This window comes from Odocoileus virginianus, chromosome 4 (assembly GCF_023699985.2).
Source record: "Odocoileus virginianus isolate 20LAN1187 ecotype Illinois chromosome 4, Ovbor_1.2, whole genome shotgun sequence".
Classification (NCBI taxonomy): Eukaryota; Metazoa; Chordata; class Mammalia; order Artiodactyla; family Cervidae; genus Odocoileus; species Odocoileus virginianus.
In genome coordinates this window covers 10,622,777-10,643,340 of record NC_069677.1, presented here as the reverse complement: position 1 = coordinate 10,643,340, position 20,564 = coordinate 10,622,777, and the positions used below count along the sequence as shown (strand labels likewise).

Sequence of the window (20,564 nt, the reverse complement as noted above, 5' to 3'; positions counted from 1 at the left end):
CAGGAGAGGAGTGCGGGCTGGTGGAAAAGCATCTTCCACCTGTGGGGGTGTGGGGACATGGGGGGCAGCAGCACCCTTCCTTGTCGGACCTCCAGATGCCCCTTTACTGTGTGTGCCCCATTCTGGGCCAGCACTCAGGCACAAGCCACCGCCAGACAGCACTTGGGGTGGAGAACAGGGAATGAAGGTCTTGGTTCTGCATCTAGTGGAATGTGGCCTTGACCTTGGTCAAAGCCCCTTCTCCCTCTACAGTGTCAAGTGGGGACTTTCTCCAACTGACCCCAGGCCTCTTCTAGCTCTGACATCAGGTCATTCAGTAGAATGCTTTTCTTTGGAGTGATGCAGAGTTGGCTAAAGCCCTTCACATCATCTGGTGTGTGGAAGGTGGAAACTCCAGCAAGCGTGAACACACAGCAGCAGAGACATCCATACAGGAGGGAGGCTGTATGCATGGAGTCCAGGTTTAGGGTGTTCCAGCTGGAAGGGATCTGACTGGAGTTTTGTGTGAAAGAGACATTGCTGGGGCTTAAGGAATGGCTTGAGAAAAATACAGAGAGGTGGGATCCAGTGATTAAGACTCTGAGCTTCCAACACAGGGGGCTCAGGTTCAATCCCTGGTCAAGGAACTAAGATCCCATGTGGATCCCACTTGCTATGTAGTGTGGCCAAAAAGAAAAAGAAAATACTGAGAGGCACTGTGATAACGGGCCCAGGGATTCCTCCTGTCAGTCTGTAAAGCTGATGATCTTTTAGAAAAGACAGAAACATCCAAAGGGCACATGTACAATTAGGAAACAGGAACCAAGGCCTGTCCATCTCTGAAATTTCAGTGGCTGGTCTGAAGTAGGGATTTAGTAAGTATTTCCCTTTTGAAGTATATTCATCAATTCCCATGTTCCTGGGATCTGGAGATGGTGAAGGTGGAACACCCCTTGTGTTTTATGCCTGGTCTTGGCCTGAGCTTCACCTCTCTTACCAGTCCCTTTGACCTCTTTCACTACTATCCCAGATTATGATGCTCTTAGATGTCTTTGCCTTGGTCTCCTGAATGTGTCTCTCCCTGAAACCAAAAGTCAGTCACCTTGAAAGCATCTTTGGGTATTAAAAGCAATGTCCAATTATCTTGAGGGTTTCTCCAGGATCCCATCTTCCTTTTCAATATGCTCTCCAGGAGTCAAAGGGCTGGAAAGAAATGCTGGAGAGGTGAAGACTTAAAATCAAGACATGCTCGACAGGGAAAGTTGTGGGACCCTGGGAGAGAAGTGGGGTTATTTTCATGAATGTCTTTGAAAACTGAGCCAACTCCTGGTTACTCCCAAGCAAAGTACTGGTCTTGGTGCTCACGCCGCCCTCCAGCACACTGTGCGTGTGGAGCTGTGCTTCCACCCCTGGGCTGCTCGGTCCATCTACTTCCCCGCTCTTCGATCATCTCCCACGAGCCAGTTCAATGGCAGGGTGGGTCCTCCCAGGGATGGCCTGGAGGATGCCAGTCAGACGACGCTGGCGCTGCTGTCCTGGCCATGTGGGCTGTCTCTTTCACAACCATCCCAATGTTCTGTGTCCCGGGGGCCTGGGGCTGGGTGTTTGCAGTAACAAGAGGATCAGTGTTTCTCTGGAATCTTATGTGACGGCCTTTGCTGTGAGGGAATGTGTATAGGAAATTTGCCCAGAGATGTTCATTCTGGGAAAATGACAAATGTTTTTCCACAAGTTTGTAAGGAGGGACTGGAAAGGGCCTGATGTGTGTGGGGTTGGGGGGTGGGGGTGGAGAGGGGCAGTGTTGGGGGTGCTGTTTAAAGCCCCCTGGAGCCCTGAGCCTGCCCCAGTGCAGGACAGTGAGATTTAGCCCCATCCCCAGATCCTCACCACCACCCCCTGCTGTGACACAGCCTGCAGGGTGGGTGTTCCCTTCACATGTCACCCAACCCATGTTCCCTTCAGGAGCTTGTGGCAGAAAGTGAATGCTTATTTGGGGAATTGTGAAGGGTTTGATGTCTATTTTTAGCTAGCTACCTAAAAAGGGAAATGTCCCCAGAGAGGCAAATATCCACGGACCTCCCTGTACCCAAGGCTATTGATGCTACCTCCCCAGTTTCCCCCGGCTCTTCATTATCTCAGACCCTTTGGAAGCTATAAGACCCACCTTCAGGCTCTGTAAATATCTCCCAATGGCTGACTCTGATCTTTCTGCTCTATGGATTCACTGGAGAGACAGACTCATGTGTCTTCAGATTGAGCAGTTCCTGTGAGGTGCTGACCTCCTCCCTCCCAGGGCAGAAGGAAGGTCCATGAGGCCAGGACTAGCTGGGTGTGGGCAGGCTGGGGCAAAAGCAAAAGATGCCTTACTCACACGATTGGAAGCCAGCCTTTCCAGTCCGGCTCCAGGTTTCCCAGAAGGCTTCTAAATTCAGTGTTTTGATTTTGATGTTTTTATCGGGCTGCTTCACTTCTTCCAGACTCAGTCTTCTGTCTGGGGTGGAAGGCTCAGCACCTGGCCGCTTTGATCTAAATTGGTGACAGAACTAGGGGCCTTCTTCTTTTCATGGAAAGTTGCACAAGGATTCAAGCCAACAGGCTTCGTCTCTGAGCATGAGTCCAGAGCTGTGATGAAGTGTTCTCAAGAAATTCCATGATAGCAGAGTTCCCCTGGGATTCCACTCGTTCCTTTAAGAGGTATTTTCTAGCCTGTTCCAGGTACTGAGCGAGGTACTGGGGATACAGAAGATGAGCGTGATGGCCCTGTGCCTGCCCTCAGGGAACTTGCAGGGTATATGCGCACTGGGGGCAGGTTTCCGCAGTTGCCTTGCCCTGTGATAACTGCTGATCAAACCACCTCAGAGGGGTATGGGACCCACCCGGCAGCTGTGATGTGGGAATGAGTCAGCAAAGAGCTAACAACAAAAGCCTGGCATTGTAGAAACTGAAAGGCCTTCAGTGTGGTATACAAAGCAGTGTCCCCAGAAGGCACAGGGATCAGCAGCATCCACACCCCAAGGAAGGTCAGGAATCTGTGTTTTTAGTAATTCTCCTGGATGATTATTAGGCATGCTAAATTTTGAGAACCGCTGTCATTGAACATAGAGGGCATGGGTGAGGGTGTTCCCCAAGAGTTAGAAAGAAGGCTGGAGATGAAAGCTGGGGACAGACCTCGGAAACTCTTGTCTGATGAGTTGGACTTGATCCTAAGAAGCAATGGGCAGCCACTGGAAAAGTGTAAACAGTGGAATGACATCAGATTTGCTTTTGACAAAGATCACGTTGGCTACAGAGTGATGGATGTACTAGGGTGGGGACAGGGGACCACAGGTCTAGGAGGTGGTACAGTTAGGACTAGAATGGTAACAATGGGGATGTGGAAAGAGGAACCAAGGAAGTTATTTTTTTGATGTTGAAAGATGTTAGTCAGTGACTGGATATGGGCAGGGGGTGGTGTGTGGGGGGCTTGGGAGAAATGGAGATGAGCAGCAGTGTGGGGAGAAGAACTGTGTTTGGTTTCAGATGTTGGGTTTATAGTATGTGCCTGGGGAGATGGTGTCAGGTAGTGGGATGTATGGGTAGGCTCAGGAGAGAGGTCTGGGCTCCAGGGAAAATGAGGATAGCAAAAAGAGGGATAAAGAGAGGAGTTTAGGTTAGTTTGAGGGGCAGTGCTGTACCAGGAGAGGAATACTGCCTGGGTCTGACTGTCTGGGAGAGGGACAGACCCTGGGCAAGGAGAGGGAGGATGCTCTACTCTCCTTACAGGCCCTGTGGCCAGAAGCCATCATGGGGTTTGCAAAGATGGTTATATCTTTTTCTATTTCTGTGATACTCCTCTCTTACAATGGTTAGTGCAGAAAGTTTAGAATGTTGGAGTAGGGGGTGAGGGACAAAAGGCTGACAACAAGAAACTGGTAGTGACCCAAGAGGTACTGAGAGTTTGAGCATCTGGACCAGTGAGAATTTTACCTGTACTGAGGCCCTGAATTGGGGAAGGAGCTCCAGGCGCGGCAGGAGAGAGCTCATGGAGGTATAAAGCTGACCTGACCAGCAGTGCAGGGACTAAACAGATGAAGGAAAGTACAGAGAAGTCCTCTGGAGATCTGTTTGGGGAAGAAATGAGAATGGGCGGAGGCGGGGGGCGGGTAGAACTGGTGTTAGAATGTGCACTTTATGCTATATTATCTTCTTTACAACATAGCTTAATCCTTTACAACAAATTTTATTTATTCTCCCCACATTCTTTGAATGGGGACACTAAAGCTCCAAGAGGTTACATAGCAAGATTTAAGTCACACCCCTTAGGGAGTAAAGGGGCAGTATTTGAACCCAAGTCCAGGGTCAGAGCCTATGCCCATTGTGTTTCTGCAAAGGGACAGAGAAGGGTTTTAAGGCCCTGATTTGAGGATGGTGGAGAGTGTTCAAGGGAGTCAGGAGACAACAGGAGAAAAGCAGCCACACACTGGGCAAAGAAAGCTTAAGTCCTGTTTATAATTCAGCCAAGTGTCATTTTATGAACCCAGCGAGTCATCTGACTTTTGTTCAAATCCATCTCCTTTCTCATGAAATGGAAACAGTATGAAGTGCCCTGCTTGTGTTTGGCTGGGGTAAGAATCCAATGAGAAAAAGGATGATGACATCATGGATTAGAAACTCAGCTTGCTCAGTCCAGTTGTCTTCAAGAAATCAGGTGTTAGAATCCAGTGACTCTGCTTTCTAGTCCATTAATCATGTTCTCCTAAGCCCAGAACACAATTAATGGATTTCAACAGATGGGCCTCTAAAATATGTATAGAATAGGATACAGAACATTGTTAACATTTAAAACAGCTGTGACTGATGGGAACCAAATCAGTTTCAGATGCTAATGAGTTCAAACAGGAGATGCTCCAAATTTATTGAACAACCAGAAAACTCTGGCCTTCAACCATATTTAACTATAACACAGAAAGATAGGTATTAGTTCAGGCTCTGCTTCTGGCCATGTAAATTTACCCACAGGCCCCAAGACTGTATAGGGGGAACTTCGGAGTCATCGCTTTTACTCTATGCCATCTTTGCCTCTTTATTAACTACTCACCCACGTCTCCAGAGGCAGGCACCCTGCCCCCAGAGCTTCTCCCCAGTTCCATCAGTTTGCACAGACTGGGCGGCCTCAACATCAGCACTGTGTTGTCTCACAGTTCTGGAGGCTAGAAGCCTGAGGTCAGGTGTCGGCAGGTTTGGTTTATCCTGAGGCCTCTATCCCCTTGGCCTGCAGGGGGCAGCCTTCTGGCCGTGTCCTCACATGGCCTTTACTCTGTACGTGTCTTCCTGGTGTCTCTCCATGGGCCCAAATTTTCTCTTCTTATAAGCACACCATTCTGTTTGGATTAAGGCCCACCCTAGCAGCCTCCTTTTAATTTAATCACCTCTTTAAAGTTCCTATTTCCAAATATAGTCATATTCTGAGGTACTGGGGGTTTAGGGCTTCAACGTATGAATGGGGGCTGGTGGTGCAGCTCAACCCATAACAGCAGCCCTCCACACTCTCCTGCTCCCAGGAGGTATGGTCCTGGCTCTGGGAGGAACCCCCTTTTCCTTCCCAGAAGGGCCGCTCTCTTCCAGCTGTGCCCTCTCCCTTCCCATCTGCCCTGGCTGCAGGTGGGCAGGGGCTTCATGGCTCAGTCCATGCTGAGGGTTCTGTACCCCATCTGGTGCCCACTCCTGAGGGGTCTGGGAGTGCCCGGGGGCATTTGCCTACTAGTGTCTCTGGGCTCTTTCTCTCACCTAGTCCTAGTCTTCTGCTCTCACATCTGGATTCTTCTCTCTCACTGTGGAAGAAACCTTAGCTTGACATTTCCTCTTCTGTCACCCTGTCTCTCTGTGTCCCTCTCATCTCAGGAATTCTTGATGGATTAGTTGACTCACTACCTGTTTTCTTGAGAATCTCCTCTAGAGCAACTTCTGACCCCATGTCCTGCCCTCTCAAACTGAAGGTGGTGGTGCATCTCCTGCCCACGCATCACCCGATGTTGGTCGTACCTTCTTGGTGCCCTTCGTCCTCCATCCTGGGTCACAGGGACAGTCCCTCCATAGCCCATCTGCCTCATGCCAGCTCCTTACTAGTGGCATCACCTCGGATAAGATCCTGACCCTTTTTCACCTTTCACTGTACTTTTCCCCCAAAGAACTGACCCATCCTCACAGTTCCCATTAATGATTGCATGTTTGATCCCATCAACTCTTTCTAGAATTCTGATCCTGGACTTCTAGCCTATATACTGCTTAAACCCTTTTATCAGACCACATTCTCTTAGACCAAGCCAAACTCCTCATCTTTCACTCCCAAATTCCATATTGCATCAATAAAGTTTTTCCCATTTATTCAAGCAAGAAATCCCTGAGGAATCTTTGTTCCTGTCTCTTGTTTAGCCCTTAAAATCTTTTAAATTTTCCTCCATCTCATATTTGTATTTTATTTTCTTCAGCCTTTACCAAGGCCAGACCTGGATCAGTTTCTTCTAAGAGTATGGCAATAGCCTCCTAATTGGATTTTCTCATGCCCTGGAATTGGAAGGACCTCCAGAGGTCCTCTAGACTAGCTGGACTCTTGTTTGAGTCAGGATTCCCTGTTACTCAGAACAAAGACCTAACTCGCACATTCATTCTAGACTAGAACTGTCCAATAGAATTTTTCTGTGATGATTGCAATGCTCTCTATCTGCACAATAGAAGCCACTAACCGTGTATGGCTATGAGCACTTGAAATGTGACGAGTGTGACTGAGGGGCAGAATTTTTCTATCTTCTTAAATTGTCCCACCATCTTCATGCCACTGCTCTCTGAAACCAGCCCTGTGCTCCAGCCACCTCCCACCAAACATCATCCTGCTGATCTTCCACCAAACATCATAAACATGACTCTCTACTCTGAGACACTCTGTCCTAATCAATGGGACTCTTCTCTTCAAGTCAGATCATCACAAGGGACTTCCCTGGCAGTCCAATGGCTAAGACTGCTTCCACTGTAGGGGGCAAGGGATTGATCCCTGGTAGGAGAACTAAGGTCCTGCATGCCACACAGTCTAGTTAAATGAGTAAGATTATGCCTGGAAATGTCAGTTAACAACAAATATGCTACCATGAAGAAAAAAAAAAATTTTTTTAAGATTATCTTTCAGGTCCACTCTGTTTTGTGTCTCACCTTCCAGCCATCTCCTCACCAGATGCTGCTCTCTCTTTCTCCCTCATTTGAACAACTACATCATGTTGATGGGATAAAACATTGTTTAACTTTCTGTTTAACTTTTATTTTGAAATTTCAGAACTAGAGAAAAGTTGTACTACTTAGTACAAATAATCCTTGTAGACCCTTCACTCACATTCTCTAAATACTGATGTTTTATCATGTTTGCTTTATCATATATTCTCTTTCCTTCTCTGTTTTCCACTTCTCTTTCCTTCTACCTCTTCACAAACATATACACATATACATACATGCACATTGTTTTTTATGAGCAGTTTGAAAGTAAGTTTCACATATGGTATCCTCCACACCTATATACTTCAGTATATTCTTCTTAAAAATAAGGACAATATCTTATAAAACCACAGCTATTTGATGTAGAGTGGTTCAGGAGGATCTCATTGATTAAGCAACTCTTTCCCATTTTTCATATTAAGGTATACTTTTATACACAATAAAATTCACCTGTTCTACGCACAGCTCTTGACAAATGTTTATAGTCTTGTAACTACAACCATGACCAAGAGATGGCTCTACACCTTAAAACACGTCCTTGTGCCCCTCAGTAGTCAACCCCTCCTACACCCACCTTTTCTCTGTCCCTATAGTTTTGCCTTTTCTAAAATGGCCTACAAACAGAATTATACAGTACATAGCCTTTCTCTTCTCTTAGTGGAAGAGAAGGATGAATCATTGAGATTCATCATGTTGTGTGTATCATAAGTTTGTTCCTTTTTGTTGGTGAGTGAGTGGTATTTCCTCATATGGATGTACCACATTCATCCATTGTCCAATTGAAGGGCAACTGGATAACTTCTAGTTTTGGACAATCACAAATAAACCCACTATAAACATTCATATACAGATGTTTGTGTGAATGCAGGTTTTCACTTGGATAAGTAGGTTAGATAACTTTTGAACAAAGACCTGAAAGAAATATGAAAACAAGCCATGAAGATAGTTGGGAATATCTTTGCATGATCACCGTATTACTATTATCACTTAGACCAGTGAATAGTTTTGTGCTGCAAAACTGGTCTGTTTGGGTCATTTTTCTTATGTGAGTTATTTGGAGAGTGTAGCCTTAAGAATGGAGGGGACCATTGATTGGTTCATTCATTTGTTCATTCACTCACTGATCCATTCAACAAACGTTAAATAAATAAAAGCCACCAATCCATAGTCTGTTACAAAAAGGAAGGCTGAGACCCTTGGATCCACACCAAGGACTAAATTTAGCCAGTTTATCTGACATAATTTCCTTTATGAGTTTCCTGAAAATTAGAGTAAGAGAAGAGTTAGTGAGTTTGGGGTTATCCTCACTGAAATGGAGAATGGACACTTAAGCATTTTTGAAGTGTTTATCTCTATGGAGGTTCCAGGGATCCCTCCGGAGGCCCCCCAAGAAGGGATATTCATTTGCTTGTGAGGTTGTCCATGTGAGTCTGCAAGGTCTCGAAAGGCATATTCAAGTGAGGGCTCTGTCTGGATGAGGGGCCAGAGGGTAAGACGGCACCCTTCCAGGACTTAGGAGCCTTGTGAAAATACAGAAAATAACCTGTAAATGTCTTTTTTTTCAGGTGATGCAACTGTGAAAAAGAAGCCTGCCCCCAAGACACCTCCGAAGGCAGGTAATTGGTCGCAGCAGCATTTAGGGACAAGGGAGTCATCTGCTGTGAGGGGTTTTCCCTTTGCTCTGCTAGACTGATCACTGGGGCTGTGTGTCCCCCCCACCCCGGATTCAAGCTCTGCAATAGTTAGGCTGAATTTTCCCTGAGTTTCTGCAAGTCTGGGTCCTCCACCCTCTTCACTACTTGCCTTTTCTCCTTCTCTCCTGGCATAAAGCCTGCTCACCCCTCTGTCCTCCAGTATGCCCTTGTGGAAATGATCCACTTTGTGCTGTTCTCATGGTCTGCTCTGTAGGTCCCTGTCATAGGAAGCACTGTCTGTTTTCCATGGAAGGACATTTGAGGATGTGAACCAGTTTGAGCCTGTTAGCCAGAGTGACCTGGATGTTAGATGGCAAGGCACTACATAGTTAAGAAAGGAGTTAAGACATAAGATTCAAAAACTTAGGGGAAATCACAAATACCAGAGCAACCAAGCAGCAGAGAGTCATGCCATATCGGTCACTTCTGTTGGAATCAGGATCAAGAGACCAACAGAACTAGCAGGTCCATCAGCCTAAGTATGTGGAGCAGAGGTCACTGCCCTCAGTCTCACCCTTAAGGCTCCAGAAGGTGAGAGAGGAGCCACAGACCAACGTGACCAGAAGCGTCAGATGGTATCAGAATGTTTGAGGCTCCTTCCTTCTCAAGCTCACTCTCCCTCTTGTCCTCCCCCAGCCATGCCACCTCAGATCATCCAGTTTCCTGAGGACCAGAAGGTGCGAGCAGGAGAGTCTGTGGAGCTGTTTGGTAAGGTGACCGGCACCCAGCCCATCACCTGCACCTGGATGAAGTTCCGAAAGCAGGTTAGTCCTGGAGAACAGTGGTCCAAGGATAACCCACACAACTTCCAGAGCAACTCTGGGCCAGAGGGAATGAGAAACGCTGTGATGGAGGCAGCATCACTGTTCATCAAGGGGGCCTTAGACATGGGAGAGCCCCTCACCACCATCACCCACCCACCAAATTTGAGCTCTTAATAACCTTTTCTTCAGCACCTGGCAAGAATGCCTGTTTTATAGACAATTTGTGTGATAGAGTATGAAGGACATAATAGAACAAACCACCCATGGCTCCCACCTGATTTTGATATCTCTGCCTAGAATTCTACTCGGAGTCAGGAAAATCAAACCAGTGACCTGAATGATCTCTCAGACCCCGGAGCTTTCTGTGATTCTGTGCCAGCTTACTGAGCCCTATCTGTGGCAACCACTTAGACTTACCATGTGCTGGAGAGATAAAAGTGCATCTGAGTATTTGAGTAGATGACTTGTACGTTAAACAGAATTTTGGCTTCCTGACCCAGAAATCTAACTATCATTTCTAAGAACAGTCTTATGGGAAAATGTTTAAATTTCCAAATAACTGGTTCCTTTTAAAGGAGCTTGGGGAGCTTATCCATTCCTCCAGTCCCACACTGGCAATGTGTACCCACATGCCTGATCAGCAGAGACCCTAGAATGGCAGGCTGGCCCTGGGTCAGGAACTCCACAGAAGGTGTGATGACTTCTTGAAGCCTCTGTTGCTCCATTCCTAACCCATTCAAACTGTCCTAAGGCCCAGAGGTGGGAGGCTTGTACTGGGGAGGAAAGAAGGATTGTTCTCAAAAGACAAGAAGAGAAGCTGGCCTTCTCCCAAAGCGTGTTTGCTTGGGTTTTGTCTGGGTTAGTGATGTCTGAAGTGAGATGCAAATCTCAACCCTCTTTAGAGACATTTAGCCGAGTCCCAGCTCCATCCAACAGAACTTTCTGTAGTGATGTAATTGTTCTGTATGTTATCCAGTATGGTAGCCACTAAATTCATGTGGCTATTGAGCTTGTGAAATGTGACTACTGCAATTGAGAAACTGAATTTTACATTTCAGTTAGTTAAAAATGGTTATAACAGTTTTGTAGAGATAGAATTCACACATCAGGAAATTCACCCTTTTAAAGTGTACATATATTCACAAGGTTGTGAAACTATAACAATTTTCTAATTCCAGAACACTTTTATCATCTCAAAAGGAAAGCCCAGATCCATTAGCAGTCATTTCTTCCCTTCCTCCAGACTCTGGTGACCCTAACCTATTTTCTGTCTCTAAGGATTTGCCTACTCTGGGCATTTCTCATAAATGGAATCATATGTGTTCTTTTGTGTCTGGGTTTTTTTTTTTTTAACTTAGCATAATATTTTCAGGGCATATCCATACTGTAACATGAACCAGTACTCCATCCATTTTTATGGCCAAATAATATTCCATTATCTGGATGTACCATGTTTTATTTGTTCATTCATTAATGGACATTTGGGTTATTTTCCATTCAACTAAAGTTTGAGTAGCCACATGTGATCGGTACTGGTATTTGACAGCACAGAGGAGGTCAGAACCCTCTGGGTGGGCTTTGTACGTGACTTTGATCAAATGTGTTCTCCCACCCTCCCATCCCAGAGCAGTGGAGCGGGCTGGGATGGTCCTCGTTTCCAGTCTAGCACAGCGAGTGAAGACATGGCTTATTCCCAACCCCCAGACCCTGCTCAGCACCCTTCCTTCCTGCCCAGATCTGGGCCCCATCAGAGCAGCTTGACTGTGAATGCAGGAGAAGGGGCCCTGAGCGGGAAGCTCAGGGTACAGACAAGACCAGCCCCACACCACTATCCAGCTGCATCCCTTAGGGGGTGTGGGGCGTGGCTTGGAGCCCCCTTCCTTTCTGGCTCAAGTCTCCAGCTCCTGGCCCACTCTCTGCCCCCAGATCCAGGACAGTGAGCACATCAAGGTGGAGAACAGCGAGCAGGGCAGCAAGCTCACCATCCGGGCGGCGCGCCAGGAGCACTGTGGCTGCTACACCCTGCTGGTGGAGAACAAACTGGGCAGCAGGCAGGCCCAGGTCAACCTCACCGTGGTGGGTGAGTCTGGGGACGGGCGTGCAGAAGGCAGGATGGTGGGCTTCCAGGCCTCACCTTTGGGGTACTCCCCCAGCATATGTGTTCCCTCTGCCCACGGCCTTCCTTTCTCTCCCTGTTCTCACACTGTAGCTGCCCTTCCTGCTTGTTGAAAATCCCAGACCTTGCACATATAGTGTTTTCCTTTTTCTGTGAATCTCCTCAGGCTTCCCTCTCTCGCCTTTGGAGACCCCGAGTTCCCCCACCACAGCTCTCCATAGCTAGCCCCTGTGACACCCTGTCCCCCTGGTCCTGTCCCCTCCCAGTCCCCTGGCAGACCCTCACCTTGAATCAGTGCTGCCTTTCAACTTCATTGCCACTCTGCCTGAGCCCATGGTGCAGCAGGGAGATGACATCAGCTCACAGCCTCAGCCCTGGGCTCTGTCAACATCCAGGCTCAGCGGAGGCATTGGTACTGGTCAGCTCTGTCTCCCACTTCCTGTGACAGCCATTCCTCGATACCCTTTACCCTGCAGGCCTTGGCCTCTGGCCTCTCCAAGACATAGGAGGCATGAGACATGAACTTGCTCAGCTTCGTGGCCCCACACCTGCAGGCGTCTCTCTGTGCCCATGTTGATTCCACCCTGCAGACTCTGGGTGTTGCCCACCTTTCTCCTGTGCTACAGATCACAGGCTCCTGAGGGCTACGAGCCCCCAAGCCCCGTGAGTCCCCAACCCTTCTTTTTTGCAGCTTCTCTTTTTCTCCTATAAATGTTGCCAAGTCTCCCCCATCATCTTCCCCGTGCACACAGGCACAACTCTTGCAGTATCTCGTCTCACTCTGGCCACCCTAGTGTCCTTCTCCTGCTCTCTCTCCATAGCCAAGCCCTCTGAGAGAGCCAGTCTCTAGTCTGCTTCTTTGCCTCACTGGCAACACTCTTTAGCTCCCTGTGGCCTGGCCCCCAGGCTCCATTCGTCTGCTGGGACTGCCTTTCTGAGATCACTGTGCCCTCCTAATCCCTAGTCCACTCCCTTTTTCATGTCTTCTGTATCACAGGACTGAGTTCAGAGTCTGTCTCCAGGCTCACTTTTCCCTCTCCACCTCAATCACTATGCTTTTCATGCTCGGGTCTACTCTCTCCTGAAATATCAAGCAAGCTTCCTAACTGCCTTCCTGCTGTCAGTCGTGTTCAGCCTGCTGTCCCCTCATGTGGCAGGCATTCAGGACCTTGAAGGAGCAGCAGATGGACAACAGGCTGGTCCCAGTGCACTTGTGGGCCTTCATGTGTGGTGCACATGAAAGCCTTTTGCCTGGCATTCATTGATTCGATCCTCTTTGTGTTTAGTTTCCTTGTGCTTGCATGTGTGCGTGCTCAGTCGCTCAGTCGTGTCTGACTCTTTATGACCCCATGGACTGTAGCCTGCCAGGCTTCTCTGTCCACGGGGTTCTCCAGGCAAGAATACTGGAGTGGGTTGCCATGCCCTCCTCCAGGGGATCTTCCTGGCCCAGAGATCGAACCCACATCTCCTGCATTGCAGGCAGATTCTTTACTGCTGAACCACTGGAGAAACCCTTGGTTTCCTTAGGGCAGGAGTTTTTCTCCCTGGGAATGCCAGTGGTCCAAGGTCTCAGGGAACAGTTTCTCCTCTGTAAAAGACAGCAGGGACCCTTGTCCCCCTCACTGTCTCTTTGGTGACTCCAGATGCTTATTCTAATCCGTTCCTCCTGGAGTCAAGAACACTCTGGGGGGTGGGCAGTTGGTACTAGTGGTCCAGTTCATCTTTACCCTTAAATCTGTACCTGAAGTATCAATTTGGCCCTATGCCTCACCCATCCATCAGCAGGCAGTAGTTTCCAGTTTTCCTTGGTGTTCTCTCTGACCTGCCCTTGCTGGGGGAACTTTAGGGTCAACTCCTTGGAACTGCTCTTCTGCAGCCGGTGCCCCCGGCCCTCACGCTCCGCACAGTGCCACCAGCTCCCCTCCCCCATCACCACCGCCGGGCCTTCAATTGTGGCCTTTTATGGTTTAGTTTCTCATTCTCCTCGGCCAGTGCTGACAGGGCCATTGGCGTGGCTGCCCGCCAGCTGGCAGGAGCAGCATGTTAAATGCCGTCCTGGGAGGGGAATGGAATGGAGGGGAAGGGCTTTCTGTCTGCCTCCCCCTCGGAGAGCTAAGAATAGAATTGCTCAATAAAATGAGGACTTGCATTGATGGATACAGCAAATCCGCATTCATTCAGAGTCTGTGGATTTAGACTCAGTCCAAAGTAAACCTGGATTAAGCCCAGATATACCTGCCTGTCTCTAGGGACATCTGTGTATTATATGATCAGGGTTGATTAAGTAGATCTAAAATGTAAATGAGATGAAACAGAGATTGTTTGGCCTACTCTGGACTGTTTCAAGCACTTTGGATGCATCCATTTGTAAGCCCACTGAATAAGGCTGATTTAGCACAATTTCTACAGCTGCTGCTGCTGCTGCTGCTAAGTCACTTCAGTCGTGTCTGACTCTGTGCGACCCCATAGACGGCAGCCCACCAGGCTCCTCTGTCCCTGGGATTCTACTGGTTAGCAGTAAACTTCTCTTTTGTATGTTCTTTAAAATACCCCATTATTTTCAGATAGTTTATGACTCCTAGAATTAAAAATCATAAACTATCTGAAAAGAAAGGAGTACTTTAAAGAACATACAAGAAGAGAAGTTTACCACTAACTTTATGACTCCTATCTTTTTTTTAAAGAAAAGGGGGGCTTCCCAGGTTGCTCAGTGGTAAAGAATCTGCCTGCCAGTTCAGGAGACCCAAGAGATGTGGATTTGATCCCTGGGTTGGGAAGATCCCCTGGAGGAGGAAATGGCAACCCACTCCAGTAATTTTGCTTGGGAAATCCTATGGGCAGAGGAGCCTGGTGGGTTATAGTCCATGGGATCACAAAGAGTTGGACACAACTGAGTGACTGAGCACACAGCACACAGTTTTTAAAATGATGATAAAAATTAGCCTTTGCCTCAGTTACTTTAAAAGAGTGATGTTTAGCTATTTTGAAGGCTTATTATTATTATTATATGTTAAAGGACAGATAATGGATGACAGGGAAGCCTGGCGGGCTACAGTTCAGGGGTTGCAAAGAGTCCGACACAACTTAGCAACTGAACAACAACCAAAACAAAGGGCAGTGCAGGGATGTATGAGGCTCAAAGGGCCTCTGCCAATGCCTGGGTCTCCAGCCTCAGCCTGGGAAGGGTGAGGGAGGGGCTGCTCAGGCAGGAGAGAGCAGCTTGCCCCAGATGGAGTCCTTCATGTGACTAGTCCAGCACAAGACAAACAGACCACTGTGCAGATCTTTAAAGGAGAAGAATGCAGCAGAGAAAATCCCAGGTACCCAATAACCCCCCAGGGCTATCTGAGCTGGGAACTTGCATGATTTTTAAGGACAGATGATTTCACTTCATAATGCTTGGCTTGGGCTTGAGCAAGATGCTTTCTTGATCTTATGTGGCCTGATAGCCTAGAAGAAAACAGGCCCCTGGAGTGAGGGTTTGGAGACTTTTAGAATCTCCTTTTGGCTCTGCCACTGGCCAGCTGGGTGTTCTTGGTAAGCACAGCACCTTGCCTAACCCCAGAGGGCCAGGATTACCCAGGTGCACAACCTGGGGGCCCTCACAGCCCTGCCAAAGTTTAAAAGCTGCAGGTGCATGTGAAGGGAGGTCAGGGTGGGGTTAGATCCAGTCAAAGGCCATCTTCAAATGCACAGGTGCATAGAGATTGTCAGCATAGAAAAGCATTAGAGATGAGATCCTCCGATTTCCCAGGAGCGAGAACATTTACTGAACATTTTCTAATCCTGGAGCTATTGCCACCGAAGACCCTTCCCTTAGACTCAGCCTTTCCCATTCAGCTAGACCAGTGTCCAGGGAGTTATGAGAGAATCCCACAGAAGCTTGGAGCTTGGGGCCCCAGTCACTGAGCCCGCCTGGCCTTTGCCAGGCCGTGCCCGGCCTCCCCCCAGACTGAGTTTGTCTGTGTCTTTGGCATGGAGGGGAGACTGTTCTAAGAACATCTGTTCTGTCCTGAGGGTTTTCATCCCCAGCTTGTCCAGCCTCTGTGTGGACTCTGTAGGTTGGAAAGAACAGAAGGCATCAGGCACAGCCCGTGGCTCTAAGGGCAGTTGTGGGCGAGGGGGCTTCCAATCTCCCATGACTTCAGACTTGCCTCTGTTCTGAAGCCCTTAATTTGGCATCAGGTTCCTTGAAAGCATTGAGGTTTCACTTGGAATTAAAGATGTTCTCTCCAGTTTTGCAGCTTCTCTTGTGCTTCAGGCCATGACATATGTCTGGTGCCTGTTTTTTTCTCTTTCAGCCAAGAGACATTTGGAGCAGGGTGGGGGATTAATAGTACCTCTTCCAAAATAGCCATTTCTCAAAGTTTTCCCTTCTTCACTAAAGCAGGAGGGGAATATATCAGTCAGTGGAGTGTATCTGTATTTGTTGTCTCAAACTACAGGACACCAAACATGTCCAGTCAGAAGTTTTCCAGGCATATCCTCTAAAGGAGGCAAGGAGTCTGTCTTTCATCCTTCTTTAGGCCTTTTTACTTCTTTCGCTGGATCTTAGAGGACTTGAACCACTTGCCTGTAAGAGAGTTTAGAGTAATAAACCTCTTAGCCAACACTAGAAATATTTCTAGAAAGACCAATATATCTTTTAGAACAAACAGTTTTTCTAAGAGAACATGTTGAACAACCAGTGAAAGTGGTTCCATCACAAGAGGCCTCCAGAGTGACTGTCACCAGCAGGGAGTGGCTGTCACAGCCCCAGAGTCATTCCAGGGCGAGTCAACCCAGATTTGAGCTGCAGGGGATGAATGGCTTCCAGGCAGTGCATTCCTGGCTGGAATGAAGAAGCAGCAGGACTTGGAGGGGAGGGGATGAATATGTATGTGTATAGGTATGTATGGTATATATGTGTATAGGTGTATGTGTATGCACACGTATGTGTATGTATGTGTTTATATGTATATGTATATACACACATACACACAGAGGATGTTTTTTTCTTCTCCTCCATATGCTTCGGTCATCTGCAGGAATTTTCTTTGGCCTTCCTACCTAGCTGAGGTGTAAGAAAGCAGGAATCAAGTACATTACCTGGGTTTGCTTTATTTGATGCTTGCAGAACCCTGGAGAGACTGATATATAACCCCACTTTCCAAAGGACAAAAACAAGCAAAATAGTCTTGGAAGTTAAGGAATTAGCTAGAATTCACATAGCTTATAAATTCACAGAGCATAATACATGGCCTTTCTTGTTAGAGAACTCTAAAGTGCAGATTGTCTTAGAGGAGATGAAGGTTACTGAACATCTGTATCTGTAACTAAACCAACTACCTGCAGAGACTAAATCTGAAAAATAGGAGAATTCTGTTCAGATGTGCTTAATCATGCTTAGTTCCTTAGTTGTGTCCGACTCTTTGCCACCCCATGGACTTTAAACCACCAGGCTCCTCTGTCCATGGGATTTTTCAGGCAAGAATACTGGAGTGGGTTGATATTTCCTCCTCCAGGGTATCTTCAGACCCAGGAATCAAACCCGCATCTCCTATGTCTCCTGCATTGCAGGCAGAGATTAATGACTATCAAAAATCTCAAAACTCAAGAACCTCATTAATGAGCATACTGGCTGCTGTGATCTGCCTTGAAGTTGGCAGTGTTACTGGTTCTTAGCATTACTGGTCTGAAGAGGATGGTGGACAGCCTAAGGGACTGCTCCTAGTTTGTATCTTCAGCTCATTTTTCTGGCCCTTAAAGATGACTGTGATTTGCTACTGTGGTTTGCTTTGAAATTCTCTATCTCATTTTATACCTGTCCTAGGAGGTCGGAGGGCTTCCCTGGTAGCTCAGTGGTAAAGAATCTGCCTGTGATGCAAGATACCAGGTTTGATCCCTGGGTCAGGAAGATCCCCTGGAGGAGGGCATGGCAACCCACTCCAGTATTCTTGCCTGAGGAATCCCATGGACAGAGGAGCCTAGTGGGCTACAGTCCATGGGGTCTCACAGAGTCAGACACAACTGAGTGACTAAGCAGCAGCAGCAGGAGGATGGAAGAGAGGGTAAGAATAATGTTTTATAAAGTTAGAAATGAACTTCTGCAATAATGATGACAGTCAAGGCTACTCAAACAGGATGTTTTCCTAAGAATATCTCATGACAACCTTGTGATCCAGTGCTGTTATCATGTGCATTTTCAGAGGATGAAACTTAGCACAGAGAGGCTAAGAAGTAGTGAATGAAGGCAGAGCTGTATTCAAACCCTGTGTGTGGCTTCAGAGTTCACTGTTCTGTACTGACCCTCAGCAGGGCAGGCACTTCCCATGTCCCAGAGAAAGTAGAGACTGGCCCCTGGTTATGTCTCTGGTCACTGGCCTCAGGCCTGGAGGAGATACATGCACATACACACATTGAGCTCTCTTTCAAGACATATTTTTGATGGGAAGCAGTCCACACCTCCTGGGGAGCTTCCTAGATCTGTTTACACTGAGAAATATGTTTATGACTTGGGCAAAGCACAGGAAATCATGACGTGTAGACTAGAAACTAGCCAAAAAAGACAGTATATTCAAGAAAATAGTATATATATTTGTGGGGCTTCCCACATAGACAGGTGTTTGCATAGGTGTGACTGTGCAGATGAGGGAAAGAGAGCCGGGACCAGGGACCACAGCTGCTTCTCCCTCGTTGTTGTTCAGTTGCTCAGCTGTGTTCAACTCTTTGCAACCCAGTGGATGCCAGGCTTCCCTGTCCTTCACCATCTCCTGGAGCCTGCTCAAACTCATATCCACTGAGTAAGTGATGCCATCCAACCATCTCATCCTCTGTCTCCCCGCTTCTCTTCCTGCCTTCAATCTTTCCCAGCATCAGGATCTTTTCCAATGAGTCAGCTCTTTGAATCAGGTGGTCAGAGTATTGGAGCTTCAGCTTCAGCATCAGTCCTTCCAATGAATACTCAGGACTGATTCCTTTGAGATTGACTGGTTTGATCTCCTTGTTGTCCAAGGGACTCTCAAGTGTCTTCTCCAGCCCCACAGTTCGAAAGCATCAATTCTTCGGCGTTTAGTCTTTTGTATGGTCCAACTCTTACATCTGTAAATGACTAGCTAATTAAAAAACCTTCTCTCCCTGAAATCGTGCACAGTTGGGTGATGCTATCCTTCTGTTTCCCCAGACAAGCCAGACCCCCCAGCCGGCACGCCTTGTGCCTCTGACATCCGAAGTTCCTCACTGACCTTGTCCTGGTATGGCTCCTCATATGATGGGGGCAGCGCCGTACAGTCATACAGTGTCGAGATCTGGGACTCAGTGGACAAGACGTGGAAGGAACTAGCCACATGCCGCAGCACTTCTTTCAACGTTCAAGACCTGCTGCCTGACCGAGAGTATAAATTCCGTGTGCGTGCAATCAATGTCTATGGAACCAGTGAACCAAGCCAGGAGTCTGAACTCACAGCCTTGGGAGAGAAACCTGAAGAAGGTAAGCTACCTTCCTTTCATCACTGGCTTGAGATAAATGTCCATGACTTACTTTGTGTGTGTAGAAGTCTGTATGGAGATGGATACAGGGGAACTGACAAGACTTTGCTGGTGACTGTCAGGGTCTTTTGGGATCTTGCTTTCCAATGTTGTAATGCTGAGCCATATTCTAAAAGAGGTACCTGTGATCTTTCCAAAAAATATTGAACCAGCAATTTTGATACAGTGCGACCAGGGGGCGATGGTGTGTTAATCAGGAGTACAGTCCTAGAAAGCTGGAATTCAGGTAGACCTACATACAGTTTCAGCATCTTCCCCCACCATCCCTCTCCCTCCTTTCTTGCACTCTTGTTTGAGGGTCTACTCAGTGTCGGGTACCTGGGAACTGAAGACCACTAAGAGCAGAAGTTTAAAATCTAACAAGGAGAACAGCTGTGAAGACTATAGTTAAGACCATCTTGAGATGGGCCACATCCTTTTGATATTACAGCGATATAAACAAATTGTAGAGATACAGCAGAAAGCATGAATAGTTTTGCTATAAAGCTTGGGAAAGGCTTCCTAGATGTAATACTTACACTGAGTCTTGGAGAAAGGAATAGGATTCCAAGAGGCAGTCAGATAGAGAGAAGCATTCCTTGCAAGGGAAACAATGTGAGCAAAGTTACAAACTGGTAGAAACACATGTCATTTTGAGACTCTCATGTGTGGCCAGGAGAATATGCTGTGTGAGATAGAATAGGAGGAAGCAACTCAAAAAGGATAGTCTAGATAAAATTGTGAGTTATCAAAGGTTTTCAAGTAGGGGTTTGATATAGTTAGGTTTTTGGTTTTTTTTTTTTAAGAGTTTGAGGAAGTGAAGACCTTTACAACTCAAGGTGTGGTCTGGACCAAGAGTCTTGGGATCCTGGGAACTTGTTAGAGATGCAGATTCTCCACGAGCCCCACCCCCCACTTCCCTAATACATTTTGAACCTTCATTTTAACATCATCCACCCTCAGCCCCCCCGTGGATTCATATACACATGAAAGTTTGAGAAGCACTGGAGTGGATGGGGTGGGGAGTGAGGTTGAAGTCAGTAAGATACTGATTGGGCCTCTCTGTTGTAGTCCAGGAGAGGATAGTAAGGGAACTTTAGAAGGTAGGATTGACCATTCCTAATGACTCATTGGAAAAGTCCCTGATGCTGGGAGGGATTGGGGGCAGGAGGAGAAGGGGACAACAGAGGATGAGATGGCTGGATGGCATCACTGACTCGATGGACATGAGTTTGAGTAAGCTCTGGGAGTTGGTGATGGACAGGG

The 20,564-nt window shown here is 47.3% G+C and overlaps 1 protein-coding gene across 5 annotated transcripts in view; it reads left to right on the top strand.

Moving 5' to 3' along the window:
* MYLK (myosin light chain kinase) overlaps positions 1-20,564 on the top strand; it is a 282,381-nt gene that overhangs the window by 222,516 nt on the left and 39,301 nt on the right. For all 5 annotated transcript variants that reach the window (XM_070466095.1, XM_070466096.1, XM_070466094.1 and 2 more), the window contains 4 exons: positions 8,784-8,834; positions 9,549-9,676; positions 11,603-11,756; positions 18,955-19,260. In XM_070466095.1, coding sequence (XP_070322196.1) covers positions 8,784-8,834; positions 9,549-9,676; positions 11,603-11,756; positions 18,955-19,260 — 639 coding nt within the window. The remainder of the gene's footprint in view (positions 1-8,783; positions 8,835-9,548; positions 9,677-11,602; positions 11,757-18,954; positions 19,261-20,564) is intronic.